Genomic DNA, 22,208 nt, shown 5'->3' on the forward strand with positions numbered 1-22,208 from the left:
TTTTATCCAAAGGTCCTTGTTGATGTTATTGTTCAAAGCCAAAGTGAAGCCACGATGACCTGTGGCGACTTTGTGGCTTTCAAAGCGCATTCATCCATTTTGGCTAAAATGCGCGGCGGGATTGAGCCCGTTCTGCAATCCAAATGAGAACGTGAACGTCAGCGTTCCGTCGTCATCGTCCGCTGACGGGCTTGGAGATCACGTTCCTCATTTTGCATCTTTAAAGCCAAATTCGTTGCGGAACAAATTATTGAGAAGGTTGCGGACCATGTCGGCGTCATAGAAGTGTAAATTCCCCCAAATAAAAAACTAGAAATAATCATAAAAAAAATGTCAAGTGACGACACCTTTAACTGGAAGTGGGATGAGTGCAAATCAAATGGGAGCCATCTCAAACGGCACTTGTGCAGATATTACCGAAGCAACACAGAATTTTTTTTTAAAGATTTGAGTCAGCCGCCGATCAGGTTTTCCATTTGCCAGCCAATCAGATGAAAGAAAAAAAAAAAAAAAAAAAGTGATGATTCATCTGCAGGTTTGGTTTGTCACAATGTGGATGCAAATGTTGATGGCTTCTAAGCCGATTTGTTTGTTTGGAAAGAGATTGGCAAGCTCCACGACGCGATGCCGTTCTGAGCTCGCCCCGATCGGGCTCAGTGTCAGGTGAAGCCGTAATGGAGCATTTTTGTCTTTTTTTTTTGTCTAGCAGGGCCGCCGTGTCGAATGTCCGGTGCAAAGTAACCCGTCTGTGTTCCTTTCTGTTTCCAGGACGATGTCATCTTCTGCACGGCGACGGGTTACTGCTGCTGCTCTGTGGTTTTTTTAGGTTTTGATTTTTGTGAGCTGGATGAGAAAATCAAAACCTAAAGAAAAAACGGCGCAGACGGTGATGTCGTCTTTATCTCTTTTTCTTCTTCTTTGGGGTGACAACCAAACCGTTGGCTCCCAGCATCGCTTGCGTGCCGTGGAGCGAGCACATCTTGTGGTCTCTTAAAGGTTGGCGTTGAACGTCCGTTAGCAAAACTTTGCCGTGTTTGTCAACCGGGGGCGAGGAGGTCGGAGCGGGTCGCTCACTCCGGTGAGAAAAGTCACAGACTTGCTCGATGAGCTCGCTTTCAAATGCCTCCTGGTCTCCATGGCAACCAAACGCCTGCGAAAACACAGCACGCTGCCTTTCATGCAGGCGCGCGCACACATGCGTGTGTGTGGTCATTAAATGTTCATCCTTCAGATGACTGAAAGTCACTCCCAGCCAAACGCCACTCGGAAGGGGGGGGGGGTGCTCTCCTCCTTCTGTCATCTCCAAGCTAAGTTTTGACTACTTGCAATTACCGTTGGAGATATTCTCATTGGTTGCAATTTTCATGCCGTATAAACTGCCTAAGATAGCACAATTGTGCCCATTGGCGGGCGGCGAGACAACTTCCATCAATTGACTGCAAAAACCTTCGTCCACCGATGGCGCTCTCAGGACCTCACCTGAGCGTGTGCTGCTTAGAATTTGACAAGCGCCTCATCTTGAGGCCTCGGAAAGGCTTTTTTTTTTTTCTTGATGCGAAGATCCTGTCTGCTAGTTATTTTTATATAAGACTTTGTCATTATGAAAGTGTTTCAAATGTCGTTTCTGGTCACTGTACATGCAGTAACCCCTCATTTATCACTGGCGATACGTTCCAAAAATAACCCGCAAAGTGGTCGGTGTTCTGTCCTCACGAGATGACTCTATCCAGCTAGACAAACAGCTAACAGACGAGACGTTTTATTAATCTCATGATATTGTTTGTAAAACTGCAATAAAAAAAATACAATATATCAATACAGCGTATCAAATATCTAACATTGTTTTCTGGCTACACTTGCATACATCCATGTCAAAATGTAAGGACTAAAATACAAATAATGACAACAAAAGTTGTTTAGAGCGTGAATATTACCTTGTAAAACATGCATTCTCAATTAGGACAGATAATACAACATAGGTAAGCTAACACAATTGGCCTAATTAGCTAAATAAAGTCCGCTAGCATCCGATGCTAACACATGCTAACGTCAGAAACGACTCGTCTTAAACATGGACTTAACATCTGACTTCTCAAACACACGAAACTTTGCTTGTTAACACTTCAGATTGGAGAATTAAGGCATTTTATCAGGAATGGTCACTTACAGCCTTACGCGGGACAAGACGGCTGCGTGTGTTATTCCTCGGCGTTGAACACTGACGTCATCTAAAATCGACCTGATGCACATTACACATTTCACCGCTCGAGGGTGCTAAACTCAACCTAACTACATGCAAACATAACATTGTACCAATTAAACCATTACAGTCAGCTTTATTTTTTCCCGTTTTTTTACAATGCAATACTGTACTGCAGAATTAAACAAAAAATAAAACCTCTTTTCAGGCCCAAAATGTGTTTAAGAAATAGCAATATTTACGTTTTTTTTACAAATAACTAACTTTTTTCACTTCTACACAACAGTAACACCCCTGAGCCAATCAGGATTCACTGTAAAAAAAAAATTATAAAAAAAGCCACGATAGGTGAAGCGCGATATAGCGAGGGATCACTGTATTTGCATTTGTGGAGATGAATCTCACAAAGGCTTTTTTTTCAGACACATGAAAGCCACCGAATATTGCTAAATGTTTGTCAGGAGCCCGCATCGGTGAGACTTTTTTTTTCGGATTGCTCATGCACCTTGTCGCCGGCCTACAAATCGCGAAAGTCTGCTTCAAAATATAAATATATCGGGCGAAATAATGGATTAATTTCCCACCAAAACAGGAGTCCTGCTAATTTCTCTGGCACCTTATGGAAAGTTCTTTGTTACATCTCTGGCTGTTGTCAAATGGCAATAGAAATAAAGTTGGATTGTAAGAAACGCTGGCGTGTTGCTTGATGAGCCTGGGCCTCATTTGACAAGAGTTGAAGTGAAAGAGTTAAGTTTGGGGATGGGGGGGCGTTACTAACACTCCCCACGGCATGAACCTCCCAACCTTGATTCTCTCAAACTCAAAATCGTGGAAATGAGCCAATCTCCGACTGACTGACAGCTGCGCGCCACGTGTCCGATTGTGTGACGTCATGGAGGTGCCGCCGTTCCTGCTGGCGCTGATGGTGACCTCACAGGTCAGTCCGTGTTTTGCGGGAGTTTCGTCGGAGGCGTAACGTGGGCCGTCCACGCGTCTGTCACTGCGCGCGGGTGTGCGTGAGCTTGCGTGCGCGCCTGTGTGATCAAGTGAATTAGTGTTTGTGAGTAGGTGAATTTGTGTTGCGCGAGTCTGTGGATGTACAAGTGAGCGCGTGACTTTGCACGTGTTTGACTTTACATTAATGCGTGTGTAAATGCGCGCGCGCGTGGGTTAGTGCGCGTGTTAGCCGGTGCGCTCGGCGACTGACATGACTGATGTCGGCCTCTAGCGGCCATCTGAGGAAGTTGTGATAATGAATGATGGCGATGTTGCAGCTGTTTGGAACCAGCGCGTCGTCATCACGTCACCACGTGACCAAGCGTTACGCTATCAACCCGCTCGGACTCAAGTGGACGCACACGAACCTAACGTACAGGTGACGCCGGCCACGCGCACGAAGCACACATACTGGCACACTCAAACGTTCCCCATCGGATTGTGGCCGACAGTGTCAAACGACCGCATGCTACAAACCTAAAAAGAAAACCGTACACATTCAAAAAGAAAAAGAAATGAAATCAATGACGGAGCGAACCGGAATCAATTCTGTCAGGCCACCACGTGGCACCGCAGAATCAGTACTGTGAGAGCAGATCCTCCCAATTTTCTGGTCTTGCGCGAACTTCGAGTCAGCCCCGCCCTTCGTAAATCTATCTGTCAATTTATTTACTGTATGTCTTGCGTTAATTTGATATAATACAAATGTTTATAAGCAAACGGGACCCAAGTCATGTAACTATACTGCTCTCTTGTAAAATTTTGAAAGATAAGGTTGTCATTTTCTTTTAATCAAGCAATCCCGCTCAGAGGATCTGTTCTTACAGGACTGGTCCTACGGCTCCCCCGAGCGGACTGGCAGACTTCTGTTTCGTCGTGGCCTGAACTTAATTTCTTTCTTGCCGTCGTTTTTGAGTTCTTGTGTTTTACATCCCGCGGTGTTTTTCTTTTCCTTTTTTTGGGGGGGGGTCCATTCATGTGTTTTTTTGTTTGCATCATTCCTCACATCGCAGCGTTTGGCCGTTTGCCCCTGTCCGCTACCGGATCGCACGCACACGCACACACACATTGTAATAATAGATATACTGACCGCAAATAGCCAGTGAAATGGCGTGCGCGTGCACGTGCATGCGAGTGTGTTAGCAGGTTGGAGTCGTTTCCTGATACGCTGAGCGCGGACGCCACCAGGGAGGCGCTCAGTTTGGCCTTCTCCAAGTGGAGCGACGTGTCGCCGCTCAGCTTCACCGAAGTCCGCCAGCGCGACGCAGACATCACCATCGGTACCGTGTAGCCAAGTTCACGCGTGTCTTGCGTGTGCGCGTCGGCAGGACGTGTAGCGTGTGCTCCATAAACGGGAACGTGCACGTGTGGTAGCCTACCATCACGCACGCACGCTCTCGCACGGTCCCCCCGCCGATAGGGTGGATAATTGTGTGCGCGTGCGGCAGGTTTCTACGCGATGAATCACTCGGATTGCGGTTCGTCGCCTCTCCATCCGTGTTTCGACGGCATCAACGGCGAGCTGGCCCACGCGTTCCTCCCGCCGCGCGGCGAGATCCACTTCGACAAGCACGAGTTGTGGATCGTCGGGAGGTCCAGGTTCAGCTGGAGACGAGGTAGCGTGACGTGCTGAACTTCGCCGTGCCGCTTCGCCACCTTGCCCACCTTTTGGCCTTTGTGTGCACGCGCGCGCAGGTGTGTGGCTCAACGACCTGGTCCAGGTGGCGGCGCACGAGATCGGCCACGCCCTGGGCCTGTGGCACTCGGCCGACCCGCGCGCCCTCATGCACCCCAACGCCACCACGACGGGCCAGAGGGACGTCGGGCGCGATGACGTCTGGGCCATACGGAGGCTTTACGGTCAGACCTGCAATGCTTGTGTGCACGTGAGCCGCGCGTGCACGTGCGGGACGGTGGGAGCATGTTTTGTACGAGTGAGTGACTGCGACGCGACTGTTTGAGCCTCAAAACCAATCGGCCGTCGCAAAGTTAGAACACGCCGTCTGTTCGGTGTCGCGCGCCACATCGTCGTTGGGACGCGTTCGTCCGATTCAACACGTTCAATCGGATTGGGCTGTCGGGTTAAATGAGCACTGTGATTGGCTGTCAGCGAGCGAATTCGTTGCTTTGGACAAGAACGGGGAAATTAATAAAGCGGACAAACTTGCGGACAAATTTGAACTTTTCCCTCAAGAACTAAATGAATTTATGTTGCGCTTGCAGCATCGATATCCACATTTATTTCTACCCTTAAGGGGCAATACAACCAACGTAAAGTGTCCGCACGCAAATGACACTTTAAGACAGTTACAAAATATTCATATAATTGCAGTAAATGTGACATATGACATTAAAAAAAAAAGACAAATATAACAATATTGACATGTTTGCATATTATTAAACACATAACTCTTTAAAATAAAGAGTATAATGAAAGCATATCATTAAATGAATGTTGCTCATTTTCACATTTCCTCTATTGTCTTAATGGTTGGCTGGACAGAAGAGCGCTAAGATGAAGTCATTGCTCTCTTTTTTTTTTTTAATTCAAGCAAAGAACAAGTAGAGAACAGTTTGCTAAACTAACATATTCGAAAGATGAAATAACAACAAAGTCATCCCTCTTATTCACGAACGACGGCCGTTATTCGACGTCACCGTCACTAGCGACGCCGATGGCAGGGAGGGGTACTACTTGTCACGCATGCGCAGAGAGTCCGGAGTCGTTTCGGGGTTTGTTCTTTGGCTTTTTTCCGGTCCGACGTGCCCACTGCGAGGCCGACACGACAGTAGGCCGCGACGGCCGACGTTGGATTGATGTGAAGAGGCTTTGAGTGTGGCGTGTGTGTGAGCGCGGTTTCTCTGTGTTTGAGTGTTGATGAGTGTGTGGGTGTGTGCGTGATTGCGGCGTGTGTGTTCATGTTTGACGTGTGTGTGCGCACAAGCGTGGATACCGTGGCGTGCCCGTTTATGTTTTTCGTGAACTTGTCTGTGAACGTGGTCCCAGCATGTTTTGTGAGTCACCACGCGTGCGTGCGTGTGTGCGCTCAGGCTGCGTGGACAAGAAGCGGGCGTGCGAGTGGTGGGCGAGCTCGGGCCTGTGCGAGCGCAGCAAGCGCCTGATGATGAAGACCTGCCCGCGGCGCTGTCGCTTGTGCTCGGGTAAGTCCCCCCCCCCCCCCCCCCTTCTCCTGTCACCCTGCAGTCCTCACGACGCACCAACGCCACCCCCCCCTCCCACACTCCTTCAGAATCCCCAGAGGCCATCGCCACTCCAACTCCGCCTGCCGATGTCAGGGTGAAGGTGGTCTTGCGTGGGAAGGTGGTGGGCTTCCGCTGCAGCACCAAGAACCCAAAAACAAGATCGGCACCCAAAGTCAGGTCAGCTGACCCGCACAGTACCCAATTCAAATATGTCTTTCCTTTCATCACTGTGATATCATCTCGGCTACAATATAAAAATTGCAGTCGAGGAGCAATCAAGCTCACAGGTGTCCAAGTCGGGCTCGATCGTTTGAAACGACTCCATGCGGAGTCTTGAACGCACTTTGAGTTGACGAGAACAAACACAGAGCACGGCATACTGAAGCAACCAGAGCTGGGCACTTGACCCTTTTTTGCCAGTCAGTCCCCCCGCCCTTCCGGCCTTGACCCTCCGGGCTTATTCATAAAAATTGCGCCCGCCCCCCCCCACAAAAAAAAGCGTTCGTCCATGAGGCCACCGCGGAAGAAATGCTAACGGCAGAGTTTTATTTAAGCATCATTGTTTGTATCAGGGGCGGCACGATGGCCTCACAGTGAGAGACGGCATCGGGCGTGGGTTCGATCCCGGCTCCGGCCATCCTGTGTGGAGTTTGCATGTTCTCCCCGTGCTTGTGTGGGTTTCCTCCGGGTACTCCGCTTTCCTCCCACATTCCAAAAAAAATATGCATGGCAGGCCGATGGAACACTCGAAATTGCCCCTCGGTATGAGTGTGAGCGCGGATGGTTGCTCGTCTCTGTGTGCCCTGCGATTGGCTGGCAACCAGTTCAGGGTGTGCCCGAAGATAGCTGGGATAGGCTCCAGCACCCCCCGCGACCCGCGTGAGGAGAAGCGCTACAGAAGATGGATGTTTGTTTGTGTCAGCGGACGTGAGGCCGCAGCGTGCGTTCAAGCGGGCCCCGATTTCCTTATGTTGACATGATGTAACCGCGCCTCCCGCCTGCTACTCGGCATACCATTAAAAGGGTGGTGGGGGGGCAATACCTCAATTCTAGAACAATCATTAGCTGGACAATTTACTTGCTCTTACTTATTCTGGGCTTCTTCGTCTCTTCTTCTTTCTTCTTCTCTGCGAACGCACAGTTGGTCGTGGCGCTCAGAGGCAATTTTTGTCGTTTGCCTATTTGGCCGCGACCACATCCCACGTGTGCACCAGACCAAAATCCACCTCCATCCTTGCTTCATCGATGCCTTTTAAAAAAAATGCTCTGGAAGCAACGAGACGCGCTCAAAAAAAGCACGTCGATTGAAATCGACCACAGTAACCGGTCTCCACGTGGCATCACGCTAGATTATGGCACCGATAGCGCCCCCTGAAGGACACCTGTGATCTGGCCCCCCTCGGCGGCAGCACGTGGATCGCCAGCTTAGCGTTGACGACACGTACGCGTGCGCTTATGTCCTCAGCTGGTACAAAGACGGCGAGCGCATCGCGGCATCCGTCCCGGGACACATTGCGCTGAAAGGTCGCGACCTCCGCATCGTGGCCAACGAGTTCAACGAGGGCGTCTACACCTGCCGCCTCCACGGCCGCGGCCGCGACCTGGTCGCCGACTCTTGGAGCATCCGAGTCCGGAACCCGGACCGGCACCACGGCTGAGCCGCTTTCGTCATGTGACGAGGACGAGGACGAGCGAAGAAATCCTGGCGTATCGGAGTATTCCGATTACTTTCGGTATTTTTGAGAGTAATTACGTCACTTTTTAAGGAGCATTTGAGTATGTAAAAGTGGAAATTGGTCACAAGCAAGAATTGTTTGAGAGCATCTCAGAGTATTTGGATAAACGCAAATGTTTTGCTTTTTTAAGTTTGAAGATTTTCATTTACAAATGACAACAATGGAGGCTGCTAGCTAACATGCTAGCCAAGAAGTTTCGATGGTCTGAAAGTTTCCCTTTCCGTCTTTTTCATGTCAGTATCAATTGAAGTACTCGAGCATCTTGGATTTGAACTTGCCAAATGAATTTCAACTCTTTTTGCCGTGCGCCGTGCACAGACAGAAGTGCCGGACGGCTTGCTAGCGTGCAAGCTACGCTAACGTGGTGCCATCTGAACGTGACGCTGATCACGCTGATGTCAGATTCTTGACGTCTATCCTTATCTTGGCACTCAGGTGGCAAACATTTGGTTGCCGTGGAAACGTCCGGCTGCCTGGGAAACCAACTGGGCTGCCTGAGAAACTTTCATTAGAAATGAATGACAAGTGCACACCAATGTCCATGGTAGTTACATTGTCTTAGCTTTTTCTTTTCCTTTTTTTAAGTCTCGCTTTGAGTTGACAAACGTTTGAGCTACAATAAAGCACAAAATGTCAACCGTGTCCTTGTGTAAAGCGGGGCTCACTAACATGGGCACCGAACACCACGTGAGAAGCCCGCCGGCCTGTTCCAATCGTCGCTTCGCAGTCAGGCCCACATTGTGATTTCCTCGGAACGTTGTCCATGTGAGTTTTTGAAAATGGAAACGCTGGCAAAGATTTGCCGAAACAAAGTTTCAATCTGCTTCCTAATGATTGTGACTCCAGTGGCCAATGTCTTCACGTAAATAAAACTCATTGATGAACAGTCATATATTAATTAGAAAGGTTATTTGAACAAATTGCAAGATCCAAATCCAAGAAGTAAAAACGAACCGGTTTAAAAATAGCTTGAGCCGGCCAATGGCCCGTTTAAAATGTGATACGTCGGTTTAAATCGGTGAAATGCCAAGACAATTAAATGACTTGGATGAATGAAAATATTCATAAACTTGCTTGTGACAACTGCATATCCCTTTTTCAAAAGTCACGCGAGACTTGTCGATGTGACGTCAGATAGTTGGCGATTGAATGAGAGCAGTCATGGCAGATTCGGACGAGATTCACAACGCTCCGGCAGGTTTAAAATGCAAAGTATGGAAGAAATTCGAATTTTATAAAAAGAATGAAGTAGAAGTGTCACCATATGCAAAGACTGTAAAACGGCGCCGACGAATCGACGCACTCATTTGGTGAGGAGGCAGAATTTCACGAGCAATCAGACACGGCGAACACCAACACGCGTACAGAAAAAGACGCAAACCGACAAGATTTCTTCTGATCGAAACTCGCCCACAACTCAGTAAGAGGAACGGTAATAACCCGGTTTATTATTAACGATGTACGACCATACTCTTGTGTTGAATAGTGCTTTCGTCACGTGATAAAAACATGAGGGCCCGTTATGCCAGACCGACTCGACAGCATTTCACTAACAAGTCAAGGATGAAGTCAAAGGACAGCTGGTTGTGCCTCAATCTGAGTCGTCACAGATCTATTGTTAAATTGCATAGAATTAATGTGAATATTTTGGCCTTTGGAGATCTGTTACATGTTCATAAATGTGACAAAATAATTCAAATGTGCTTTTTCTAGTCTGTAATTACTTTCTTCAAAAGGAAATGTCATATTTACAGTGCTGACAAGTTATTGCCAGTTTTAAAGTGTCTACTTTTAACAAGAAACTCATTGCATCATACCCTATAACTGAGCTGTGGAATATAAAATGGATTCGTAATGCCACTGAATTAGAGCCGCAACTAAACAATGGATTATTGTGTTAAAATAGATTTTAATTTCCATATTTTTCTTCTGAAACAGAACATTCTTCCGCATAGTCCAAATTTGGATTCAGTTACCGGTTTGTTCTATAAATTACAAAAAAAAACGTTTGAACCACTTATCGTCACAAAGGTCGCGAGCGTATGATACAATCTGAACTGGTCGACAGCCAATTGCACTTGATCCCGCTTTCCAAACTAAAAGTAAATGCTAATTCCAAGAATTTGGAGCTAGTTTCGGACAGTAGGCGGGGCTAACACCCTGAACTGGTTGCTAGCCAATCGCAGGGCACACAAAGACGAACAACCATCCGCGCTCACACTCATACCGAGGGGCAATTTCGAGTGTTCAATCGACCTGCCATGCATGTTTTTGAAATGTGGGAGGAAACCGGAGAACCCGGAGGAAACCCACGCAAACTCCACACAGGATGGCCGGAGCCAGGATCGAACCCACGCCCGATGCCGTCTCTCACTGTGAGGCCACTGTGCCGCCCCACCTAATATATGTTTAGATATATATATAAATATATAAAATCTGTGTATGTATATATACAATAATATGAGCCTTGATTAACAGTGAAAAGTAAGTTTCATGTTGCTCTGCTAGTGAGTCTCTCTTATAAATCTTTGATCTCATTATTTGAACATCTTTAATCCCAGTCTTATCGATTGGTCTAGACAAGCTTTAAATGAACGCTGTTAGCGCCCTCTACTGGTACAAAGCAGAAGACGACTTCCTTCGCCAGGTAGCGTCTTCATGTTGACCTATTTGAAAAGTTTCAATTTGAAACTTCCATCTGATGCGCTCTATTTTTTCCTTTTGGCTGTAAGTGGACATTTAATAACATTCTGTGATTGTAAGCGACAAAACTGTCGTCTTTTCAGAAGAATTGGGCGAAAGTGAAAGGACGGGGACACGATATGAAACTTGTTTCTCAAAGAGAAGTAAGAGTGATGGATGAAGTCATCAGCAGTCCCGGTGTCCTGCCTTTTTCCTGGCTCGCTCCCCATCATTCAATTGATCGGCTCCTCAGGAAGCTCTGAAGAAGCATCAGAACGGTTCTGATCATTTTGGGATCATTTCATTTTATTATTATTTTTGGGGAGCTTCACTGTGATTTTGAAACGTAGCACAGGCTGGTGTGGATATCAAATTTTATTCTCTTTCTTTCTCCCTCTCAGACACACTCGCATGCACGCTCCTTTTCGTGTTGGTGGTCAGGTGCACTTTGATCCCCCCCTCCTCTCCCGTCTGTCCAATAAGGCCTCATCAGCAGGGGGCGGGGCTTAGACACAGGTAAACAACGGTGAGAAGGTCGTCCGCGGCAACACGTTCAGCAAACGGGTGCGCACGTGTCGATGCGTGTGCGTGGCGGGTCCGGTCGGGAATGATTGCAGGTCAAAGTTCAGGAATGTATCGGCGGGGTCAGCGGCGGGTTGGCTTGCGTCGCGGCCACAGATGACATGGTGGGCCACGTGGTGATGATGTCATCACTACATGCCCATTCTGATGCTCTGAATGATCTGGAAGATTGCTGCGTGCACAAAAACAATGAAAAACATTTCAAGATCTTCCAAAGTGCTTTGAAAAACATCGTAATCTTGTCTGAAAAGGTTTTCAGGCATTGCGTTGACTTTTCGGGGTCAGGTTGAGGTCCAAATTTGAAGCCAAGGCCATCCCACGTGGCTTGACGCTTGCCAATTCATCCAAGCGCACCACACACAAGACCACCGAACATGACTCAATGCCCACCCCACCCCCACCTTAGCAGTGCAAGTCGTCCCGATAAAGCAAAGTCTGAAGGAAGGGAAGCTAAGCTACCTGATCCACAGACGACGAAGAGAAAGAGCGCGAGCAGCCACGGTCCGACGCCTTTGTCATCCGTCAGGTTCCTCTGGAAACAAAAACAAGAGCGTTGGCGACAACCGTGTCGTCACGACAACCGCGCTGTTACAAATCAATTCCAAATTCTCCGATTTCAGCCAACCAATAGTAATTATTTCCCGATTTTATGTAGTCGTTCATGAAAACAGACCAACTGATTAACTTTTGGCGAATGACATCTGCAAAAATCAGCTTGTACCATCCAACCTGGAAATAGATTGAGTGTCAAAACAATTGTTGAGAGAAAAAAAAAATAAAATAAAATCAATCCCGCCCAGGTGATTTTTGTCGTTTTGTAAAATAATGAAACAATGCAAGAAAAAACAAACTTGCTTAATAAGTAGTAATGGAAAAAAAGGTTTGGTAATACACTTTAACGCAGGTTATTTAGTTAATGGAATAATGGAATCAAAAAAGAGTTCAGAACGACGGCGCCAAAGTTGTGTTTCCATGCTTCTGTCTTTGTCTTACTTTTGACAGCATCCCTTTAAATTTAGTTTTGGAAACATGTGGCAGCCTAAAAAGCACCAGTAAAACATTCTTCATCTTATCTGGAACAAAACAACAAAATACCACTAAGGTGGATTTTTTTCTGCATTTGATCAGGAGCCAATTTCTCATGTGTTGCTTTTCAGAGGGAAAATGTTGGCATGTAACTTTTGATCAATTATTTCACAGCTAATCACTTAGCACAATAAACAACGAAGAACCATGATCACCCATCCATTATCCCAGGTGCTATTCGATCAATACTTTACGGCTTGTTCATGACTTCAATTTAGGGCTGCAGCTAGCAATTATTTAATAAATAAAAAGACTTCAAGTTAATCGACCATCAAAATAGCCAATTAATTTGATAACCGATTAGTTGTTGCTCCTCTACTCAATTAGTCCAAATTGTCTTGATTTCAGTCTGACAACTGCATGTTTTCCCCGTGCCTGCCAGCGTGGCTTTTCTGTGGGTGCTCCGGTTTCCTCCCACATTCCAAAAAACATGCATGGTAGGTTGATTCTCTAAATTGTCCCAAGGTGTGGTTGTGAGTGTGACTGGTCGTTTGTCTTTGTGTGCCCAGCGATTGGCTGGCAACCAGTTCAGGGTGTGACCCCGCCTACTGCCCGAAAACGGCTGGGATGGGCTCCAGCTGGCCGGTGACCCTCGTGAGGAGAAGCCAATCACATAGTGGATGGATGGACGGATCAGTCTAACAAGAGCAAATCTAACCATTTTAGAGTGATTATCATTCAAAATAAGACATTTGAAAACATCAGCTTCTACTTTGGAGAACAATGATCAGCAACTTTCTGATTTTTCTGACCGATGTTGCAGACCAAACCAGGAACTGAACCACCAGGAATTTAGGTTGATGCAAATAATGTACATTTTAATGGATAATTAAGTAGATATTTTTTTAAAAGCTTTTGATCGTAAAAGCATTACTTTTGTGCGCTTGTGATCGTGGTTTGACTGTGACGTGACGTGTTGCGTGATTTTGGACTCACCGTGGACTTGGCCACGTTTCCTCTCTGTGTGATGTTCTTGCTGTGTTTCTCGTTGGCCATTCTGATCCTCTGCTTCGCCACCATCTTGTTGTTCAAGTCTTGCTGCTGCTTGACGAGTTTTCTTGCTTATTTCTTCGCCCAGGCGCTCTCCAAAGTGGGAGCGACTCGAGCCTGTCGACGTACTCAAAAAGACCAAAAGCCAGCACTTGTGTTGGCAAGACAGACGTGCTCACCTTCAATTCCGAAACACAATTTCAAAATAAAATCTCTTGCCTGTCGTTCCTGGTATATTTGGAGAAAAGATACGAGTTGATGTTGATTTTAACCTCACAATACCGTTCTTGTTTTAACTTAATACAAATATATTTTCCGTGCGTCATTTGTTGACGCTTAACAAGTGACTCATCGGATTTTATTTTTAAACAGGAAGTGTCAGGAAATATAATTGTCTTACTAACCTCCTCATGCAATCAACCAACTCACAAAAACGCTGGAGAATTAAATAAATGTTAACTTGTTTATTTAAAAAAAAAAATCAGCTGGAGCACATAATCTACGTTAGAATTGAAACAGAATACGTGTACCTAAAGTTGAGCTCCACGCTGACGTGGCAGTGAGCGACGAGCCTCCTTTGACGCACTTCCGGTCTGCGCGTGTTTTACTTCCTTCACGTGAATAACATGGCGCCGCCAGTGCCGCTTTTAGCTGGTTCGTTATTTTGTCCTAATTGTCTTCTTTGCATTCGTTTACCTTTTCCAACGTCAATGTTGGGATGGTGACTTTTCGATTCGAACCGAAATAAGTTGCATTATCCACGATAGCGTTTTGTCATCTGCAGCGTTATGAATATAGGTGTATGCTGCTTTTGGTGTCGTTTGCGGGCGAAAAAAGTATTTTTTTTATTGCTGACAAACTTCTGCTCAAAACTTCCACCCATTTCTCAGTAATGTGATGATAAGTGGAAATGTAAACATTTACATTGCAAGTTTATTTGTGATTCCTATGCACCCCTAATTTTTCTACTTTCACCCCGAACATTGCGATATGTGTAGCATAGAGGATGGATGCTGTGCGTTTGAATTTGTAAATATATTGTTTCAGTGAGGGAGTCGGCCGCCACGTGGCTGTGCTGCGGTCCCCCTACCTGCCGGGAGCATGTCGCCTTCTCCAGGTGGTCTCATCAATGACGTCATTAGTGATGTCATCACCCAGCATGTGACTGACTGAATGTGTGTGCGTGCGACACCCAGGGATCCTCATGTGAGCCGCTGCCTGACATTCAGCCGTGATGGCTCGCTATTGGCGTGGTGCAATGGAAAAGTGTGAGTATGTGATGTTCATAGGCCGCTTCACCGGCGCTGATTCGAATTCAACCAAGTAGCCAGCCAGCCAGCCAATCGATTGCCTTTCTTGAAGCAGAGGACCATCACTTGATTACATCATCACTGTCAAGGCAGCAAAAAAAAAAAAAAAAAAAGAAGACAGGGTTGGTTAATGGACACGTGGGTAGTAGGGATCAGTGTTGTTTTTCGCAGGGATTTTAGATTTAGTCTTAATCTTTTGGATTAAAATGCTTTTTAGTTTTCATCACATTTAGTCATTCCTATTTGTGAGAGTTTTAGTCGACAGAAAGTCCAAAAGGTTTTAGTCCGTTTTAGTTAAAAATCGGCACCCAATAGCAAAGACTACGAAGGATGATGCGTTCCTAACGGATGAACGTGCTATCAGTGCAATTGATGTTTATTGCTCCAAAATAAGATGAGAAGCAAAACATTTGATTTGGCAACTCTTGTAGCTTCATTTCACTTAACAAAATCAACACATTTTAACACCATCAACTTGTTCCAATCCAATTTGATTCTCTTTTAAGAAAGCGAAAATCTCCAAAATGACAATGCTGTGCGCTAATGCGAGGGGCGGAGCTTGCCTGGCGACTCCCTCTGCCTTACCGTCTCTACATCAGTTGTTGTTGTTATTTTAAAGGTCAATCTGACTTCATTTAGGGGCTGGAATGGATTAATTGCAGTCCCTTCATTTCAATGACAACTATGGGCTAGATTAATGAATGTTTCAAGTTACAAACAAGCCCACGGAACCAATTCTGATAACCACAGAAGGTTAAGACATTTGCATCAATGTAAAATGTACAGGTTCCAGCACAGAACCTTGGGGTGCACCCCTAAGTTTGGGACACTTTGAGAGTACTTGAGAGAACTTTCTTGTCTGCCAGCGTGTCAGTGGTGCGGACGTTGGATGGATCTTCGGTGGCCACATTGGAGCTCCCCAAGACGGCCATGCTGCGATTTTCGCCTCTTGCCAACATCCTGGCCACCTGGCAGCCCTACACCAGTAAGATAATTCTTGCGCTTAATCAGGGTTTGGTTTTCACCAGGATTTGTATTTATTTGTTTTACTTAACACAGTAATTCGTTGTTCCGTTTCTGGAGATTCCCAGTTAATAAATGCAGCATAGCCGTTTTGGCTTATGTGTTGATGTCATACGATTTCTTGACTGCAAATATTTTGAAAAAAAAAATGCTTTTGGGGGGTTTGACACTCCATACAGAGTTGAAAGAAAGTTGCCCTCAAAATCAAGACCAAAATGTGCTGCAATAGCCAACATTGAAAACCATCCCTAAACGTTTGATCCCCCCAGATTGGGATAAATTGTGACAGATTATTTATTTATTTATTTTTATTTATGATTTTTTTTTTGCAAAAAACTGAAGCAGAACGTCGGATGGCCCGATGACGGAGCAGTCCGAGCTTACGTTTCGCGATACGTTTTTGAGAAAATCCCTTGGCGAGGGCAGTCGTGACTCATTGCTGTACTGGCCACTTGTCGCAATTCTGAGGCGGGGCACACCTGAGCAGGCGATCCGTGACGAGCGATGCCACGTGAGCGAGTTGCGGCAGTCGCTGAAACAAACTTGAACGCCGATTTTCGACGTTACGAACACAGCTGGCCACTTGACCCCTTTTCTCGTTCATAAAAATTGTCGTCAACCGCAGCCCGGATCAAAAACTTGTTTTTGATTTGCATTCTTTGTATGAACGAATGAAAAGCCAAATTCCCAAAGCGCATTTGCGCTCTGAGCAAGATGCGCTTTTTGTTTTCAGAGAGCGGCGAGGAGGCCCAGGGCGACGCCAACCTCAGGCTTTGGGCAACGCCCACAGCCCGCCTGCTCAAAGGCTTGTTCCAGAAGAAGGCGGACGCGTGGTGAGCGGCCGCTTGGCCACGCCCACTCCGGCGTTGCGCCGCGGCCCGCCCGGCTTGACGCACATGTCGCTCGCGCAGGTGTCCCAGCTGGTCGGCGGACGAGAAGACGGCCGTCCGAATCGTCAGCAACGAGCTGCACTTCTTTGACGACAACGATTTCAGTAACGACACACGTGCACCAACGCCTGTCAAGCCGCACACGCCAAAAACTGCTGCTGCTTTTTGCTTGTTTTTCCTTTTTGTCTTTTTTGGTGTGACATCATGTTTGAATACTGAAATATTTTTTGTGACTTGGTTAAAGAAGCAACTGTTCCCGTTTTGAGGAGAAATTGTTTGCACCTGAAGCGAGGCTTCAATGAAACATTCCAAATCCAACCCAACTTTATTTCTCGAGCGCATTTGAGGGCGATAGGATGCTTGCTTGTCAGAAGTGCCTCTTTGTCGCCACCATGGAGGCGATGATGACTGTCTTGGGTCGCTAGCTTAAGTTGCATCAAGATGTCCTTGATGGCACCCGGGCAACCGAAAACGTGCGTTCGTCCGGCTCAGCCTGGCTAAGCTTTCGTTGTCGGGAAAACTTCCAAATGTGGGATTCTCATTTTGCTCTTTGTGGTTTTCATGAGGTGCAAAAAAAAATGGCCTCTATTTTGAGCGTTGCTTTAGCCGCTCATGCTAATGCTAGCGCATCTTTGTGGGCAGACGTCATCACCAACAAGCTTCACATGCAGAAAATCGCCAACTTTGAGCTTTCACCAGGAAGTCATCCCGGCAAGGTGACCAATGAAACGGCCCGCCGCCGCCTTCGTGACCTCGCGGTTGATTGTGTGTGCGTGTTTGCGTTTGCACGTCAGGTGTGCGTGTACGTCCCCGGCAGCAAAGGTGCGCCGTCGTTCGTGCGCATCTTCCAGTACCCAAAGTTGGCGGGACCCGACGCCGCCCTGGCCACCAAAAGCTTCTTCAAGGCTGACCGTGTCAACATGCTGTGGAACAAAAAAGGTAGGGGGCGCTCTTTTGGACTCGGGAGCCGACAGACCGGCGGGACGTCTTGACTCACTTGAGTCGCCATTTGTGAGCCGTGTGCGATTTCTCGCGACAGCGTCGGCCGTGCTGGTGACGGCGAGCACCGAGGTGGACAAGAGCGGCGCTTCGTACTACGGAGAGCAGACGCTGCACTACCTCCACGTCGGCGGAGAGACGGCGCACGTGCAGCTACGTGAGCGTCGCCGGCGTGTCGGATGATGAGGAGGTCCAAGAAAGCTGCCTGCCAAACCTCTCAAGATGATGCACAGAAAGCTTTGCTAATGGCAGCGGTGGAAGTTGATAGCTGTCAAAGAACACAAACGATTGAACGTCAAGTGCACCCCAAAAGTCACAAGCCGAGCCATTTTTAATTGAGAGTTTTTGTCCAATCAGAATTCGGCGAGCTCGTGTTGTCTGGCGGATTCTTCCATGCAGGCGAGCGAACGGGCGCTCACAGTTGCCAATCACATGACGAGTCGATGCCAGTGCGGCCTTCTCGCATTCCTCCGACGCCTTTTGCGATTCGATAAACGCTTGTGACAACCTCGGCCGGCAACCGTTTGCAAAACTAAAAACCCAAAATGGCCGAAGGACGGAAACGTGTGGATTTGATGGCGAGGCGGTTTTGTCAAGAGAAGCTCGCCGACGGGGTCCAACACTCAGTCCGTCGTGCGTAGGCGTCGCTCTCGGCGTGACCTCGGCTATTCATTCAAGAAGGCCCACGTGTGAAATGCACGGCCGGCCGCCACTCGTTTATCGGATTTCCGATGACCGGACGCCTCTCCTTGACTGGAATGGTGAAAAGCGCCATCTTGTGATGGAATGAGGAATGATAAACCGCTTTTCCAACCATTTGTTCATGCGGCTTTCATATCCATTTATGGTTTTGGGCTATCAAAAGGAATATTGATCTTTTTTTTTTTAAACGCCGCTCCAGGGCATGAATAGAGTCGTATGCAGCGGCGGGCCGTGCAAAACCACCACGGCTGTAGAAATAAAATACAGACGCACACTTCAGCGCAACTGAGTGAGTGTCGGACGTCCGTGTTGCAAATGCCCTCGCGATCAAATCCACACTTTTTCCTCCTCCGGCCATTGTGGGTGAAAGAAGTACGAATATATTTTCGATTTTCCAACAGTCGCCAGTTCCGACTTTCCTCACGAGTGAGTATCCAATCACAAGACGCGTTGATCACCTTCTGAGGCCTTCCTGTCACCAGCTCGTCATCTGATTGGCGAGCGCAAGAGCCCGTTCCCTCACACAGAAAAGACGCCCGCACGATTGGATCCGAAGGCCGAGGACGAATCTCGCGTGCTACTTGAGAAATCTGCCTGGCAACACGAGCTAGCTGAAGTCTGATTCGATAAAAAACGACATCAAGGTGAAGAAAATGATCACGATTTCTGGATTATGTTTGGCCAGCAGCGATGGTCTTGACCGCCCACCACGGGTCCTACGTGCTGCGAGTGTTTGCGTCATGGGCGGCGCATCGGATGAGGACTTGTTGCTCGAGATGAGACGGTGACTTGGCATGTGCTTCTTTTGTGCCGTCAGCCAAGAACGGCCCCATCTACGACGTGGCCTGGAGTCCAAACTCGAGCGAGTTCTGCGTGGTTTACGGCTTCATGCCGGCCAAGGCCACCATCTTTAACCACAAGTGTGACGCCGTCTTCGACTTTGGGACGGGCCCTCGCAACGCCGCCTACTACAGGTCAGTCCGTGCCATTGCAGTTGACGCCTCTCACTTCTTCCTCTTCCTGATGAAAATCTAACGACGGGCGGGTCCAGTCCGCAGGGTCACGTCCTGGTCCTGGCAGGATTCGGCAATCTTCGAGGTCAGATGGAAGTTTGGGACGCCAAGAAGTACAAACAGGTGAAGAGCAGCACACCACGAGAAAATTCATTCCCCTCCGTTCTAGCCAAGTCAAATCATTGTCCTTTAACAAAGCTACATTGTTTACAAATAGAATTACCAGACCGATTATTGCGTGGATCTCAAAACTCACTTTTCTGTGGTTCCAAATATTATGGATGAGATGATAAATATTTGTCAAAATCGCAGGATGACGACATCTGTTTCTGTGTTCTGGTCTCTGACACTGTGCTTTAGATGTCGTCTAGGTCCGTTATATGCCACCTGGCCGTTCGGACTGAGGTCGCCTGGCCCAAAAAAATCACACGCGAATCGGGTTGACTGCCAGCTTCGGTCAAATGAAAAGACCTTTTGGCGTCTATGCTCGTCGATGGCAGTGAATGAGTTGAGTTGAGGACCACATATGAGCGTGACCCGGGGCGCATTTGAAAAAAAAAAAATCACAATTAAACTGTTTGGACTGTCAAAAACAAAATGATATGCAGTTGGCATTTGAGCAAAAAAAAAAACAAACAATCTGGGTCACATTTACCTGAGTGTGAATCTGAACCGAAGCAAAATAAAGTCAAAAGGAACAACACACACAAAGAAGCAGTCAAAAATGCACAAACGCACACAGTGCATAGTCACACATAAAGGCTGTGTGTGTGTGTGTGTGTGTGTGTGTGCGCGCACGCCTTCAGGTGTCCAAAAGTCAGGCTGCAGATGCCACTCACTTCAGTTGGTGTCCGGACGGCGAGCATGTGCTCACGGCCACGTGCTCGCCGCGGCTGCGCGTGGGTAACGGCTTCCAGGTGCGCCACTACACGGGCGGCGTGGTGCAGGCGCACGAGACGCCTGCCGGGAGCGAGCTGTGGGAAGTCCGCTGGCAACCCTTCCCGGACGGAACCTTCCCCGAGCGGCTCGTCCGCCATCAGATGGCGAGCGGTCAGCCGGGCGCCGCGCCGGCCGCGCCCGCGCAGGCCTACAGGCCGCCCGCGCTCAGGCACCTCCCGGCCGCGCCCACATCCAAGCTGGTGAGTGTGAAAAAAGTGGCTTGCGTGTCACCAAAACACGTCAGGTGACATCGCCACCTGGTGGCCTGGCATGCACGTTGCGCTGTTGGCAACTGGCTGTTTGAGATGTAAAGAAGAGCAAACAAGAGTGTGTGCGCGTTTGTGTTGTCAGCATGAAGAGGAGGCGCCACAGAGTGTGCGTCCTTCCGACAAGAATTTGTCTAAAGCGGCACTGAAGAATCAGAAGAAACGAGAAGCTCGAAAAGCTGCCAAGCAGGTCACATCAAATGTAACGGGGTTGGCACCGACAATTTTGATGAATAAGGTCGGAGGGTGGACTAACTGGCAAAAAAGGGTCAAGTGCCCAGCTTGACCTTTGCCACAACTTTTTGTCATCCCCCCCGCAGGAGAGCAAGCCTGAGGCCGAGCTGCCCTCTGACCCCGCCCCCATCGCCCACAGCCAATTGACCGAGACCTGCGGCGACCCCGAGACGGATAAGAAGATCAAGATTGTCAAGAAGGTCAACAGCAAGTCAAGTCCTGTTTCTTAACAGCGTCAAATGCTTTTCTTACTCTTGCGTGTCATTGTTGTGCTTATGGAGAACCGAGGCAAGTGGACCCCCTTTTTTTTGGGGGGGGGGATCCATTTACCTCGGCTCCACCCGAGTGAATGTTTGTCACCCAATTGGTTTGGAAGGCGTTTTCGCCGGTTTGTTGTTTTTTGCAGAAGCTGAAAGCTATCGAGCAGCTGAAGGAGCAACAAGTGTGTGGAACAGTTCTGCAGAAGAACCAGGTCAGCCTCCGTCCAAATCAGATCCGCCAGGTTCAAATTGATGCTAATTATCTTGTAAAACAAAATGGTTGTCTTGAACCTGAAACCAGAAACTCTCAAAGTCAATTGACGAAGAATGGTGACGTCCTTCTGCGTTGAGAAATCTTCAAAAACAATCCGCCTTGTTAATCGAACCCTTTTTAGAAAAAAAAATTGGCTCAGGAACGGATTGTCCAGCTCTGCTCCGAGTTAGATTTGCGCAATTGTTGTCCTATTCAAAGTGTTATCTGTATGAAAGGTGTTGCGCTGTGTTGACATTCCGCTGCTGTCGTTTCAGCTGGAGAAGATGCAGAAGGAGCAGCAGCTGCTGGACGAGCTCAAACTCTTGCAAGTGCATCCGTGAAGAAGAAGAAGAAGCAGCGACCAAACAGCAGGGGGCGCCGCTTCCTCTGGTCGCTTAGCAACAAAAGGTCTTTTCTTGCCCAGCAATAAAAGGCCATCTTTTCCGAACTGGCTTCTTCGTATTTCCAATCGAATCCTTAAAAAAAAAGGGGGGGGCAAGCTTAGCAAAAGTCTTTGAAAATATACGGAACCTTGAACGGATTGTGACGAAATGTTGAGCACATTGAGGAGCTTCACTGCGAGTTGCTGCTTGAATTCAATCAGTTACTTTGAGTGTGTCTCTAAAACCGCAAAAAAATTGGAGGAGCAGTCGTGTGCAAAGAGTTGAGACTTGCGCTCTTCCTTTCCCAAACATTAGTTTGCCGCTCCGTCAGTCGCAGAGCTGGGCACTCGACCCTTTTTTGCCAGTCAGTCCCCCCCGCCCTCCGGCTCACATTTCGGTACGGTTTTGGCCTTCTTCATGCAAAATCCACCCCCCCCCAAAAAAAATGACATGACCGCCA

General features: G+C 47.8%; 3 protein-coding genes across 8 annotated transcripts; 2 read left to right on the forward strand and 1 right to left on the reverse strand.

Annotated features, from left to right (window-relative positions):
- The first annotated feature begins 724 nt into the window (after positions 1-724).
- On the forward strand, positions 725-8,773 carry mmp23bb (matrix metallopeptidase 23bb). Its single transcript, XM_088299994.1, has 8 exons — positions 725-3,137; positions 3,475-3,575; positions 4,343-4,476; positions 4,645-4,812; positions 4,892-5,056; positions 6,248-6,358; positions 6,448-6,577; positions 7,866-8,773. The coding sequence occupies exons 1-8, from the start codon at positions 3,093-3,095 to the stop codon at positions 8,056-8,058; spliced, it is 1,047 nt and encodes a 348-aa protein (XP_088156120.1). The 5' UTR covers positions 725-3,092; the 3' UTR covers positions 8,059-8,773.
- A 512-nt stretch (positions 8,774-9,285) lies between these two features.
- On the forward strand, positions 9,286-21,813 carry eif2a (eukaryotic translation initiation factor 2A). 6 transcript variants are annotated; one of them, XM_088299964.1, is made up of 16 exons: positions 9,286-9,568; positions 14,524-14,593; positions 14,673-14,744; positions 15,653-15,771; positions 16,543-16,642; positions 16,721-16,803; positions 17,342-17,415; positions 17,494-17,638; positions 17,739-17,855; positions 19,218-19,374; positions 19,452-19,536; positions 20,220-20,552; positions 20,704-20,856; positions 20,939-21,052; positions 21,259-21,324; positions 21,641-21,813. In XM_088299964.1, the coding sequence occupies exons 4-16, from the start codon at positions 15,717-15,719 to the stop codon at positions 21,704-21,706; spliced, it is 1,548 nt and encodes a 515-aa protein (XP_088156090.1). In that variant the 5' UTR covers positions 9,286-9,568; positions 14,524-14,593; positions 14,673-14,744; positions 15,653-15,716; the 3' UTR covers positions 21,707-21,813. The 6 variants fall into 6 exon arrangements, with proteins under 6 accessions (XP_088156090.1, XP_088156086.1, XP_088156089.1 ...); XM_088299960.1 differs by lacking the exon at positions 9,286-9,568 and adding an exon at positions 13,999-14,130; XM_088299963.1 differs by lacking the exon at positions 9,286-9,568 and adding an exon at positions 13,999-14,130 and having other exon boundaries at positions 20,704-20,808.
- LOC148332961 (stress-associated endoplasmic reticulum protein 1) lies at positions 11,176-13,638 on the reverse strand. Its single transcript, XM_088299992.1, has 3 exons — positions 13,423-13,638; positions 11,860-11,932; positions 11,176-11,572 (listed from the first exon to the last, which is right to left on the reverse strand). Exons 1-3 carry the CDS (start codon positions 13,504-13,506, stop codon positions 11,532-11,534), a joined length of 198 nt encoding a protein of 65 aa, XP_088156118.1. The 5' UTR covers positions 13,507-13,638; the 3' UTR covers positions 11,176-11,531.
- Positions 21,814-22,208: the final 395 nt, after the last annotated feature.

Source organism: Idiotropiscis lumnitzeri, chromosome 7, assembly GCF_059441095.1.
Source record: "Idiotropiscis lumnitzeri isolate Australia: NSW breed Sydney's pygmy pipehorse chromosome 7, RoL_Ilum_1.0, whole genome shotgun sequence".
Taxonomy (NCBI): domain Eukaryota; kingdom Metazoa; phylum Chordata; class Actinopteri; order Syngnathiformes; family Syngnathidae; genus Idiotropiscis; species Idiotropiscis lumnitzeri.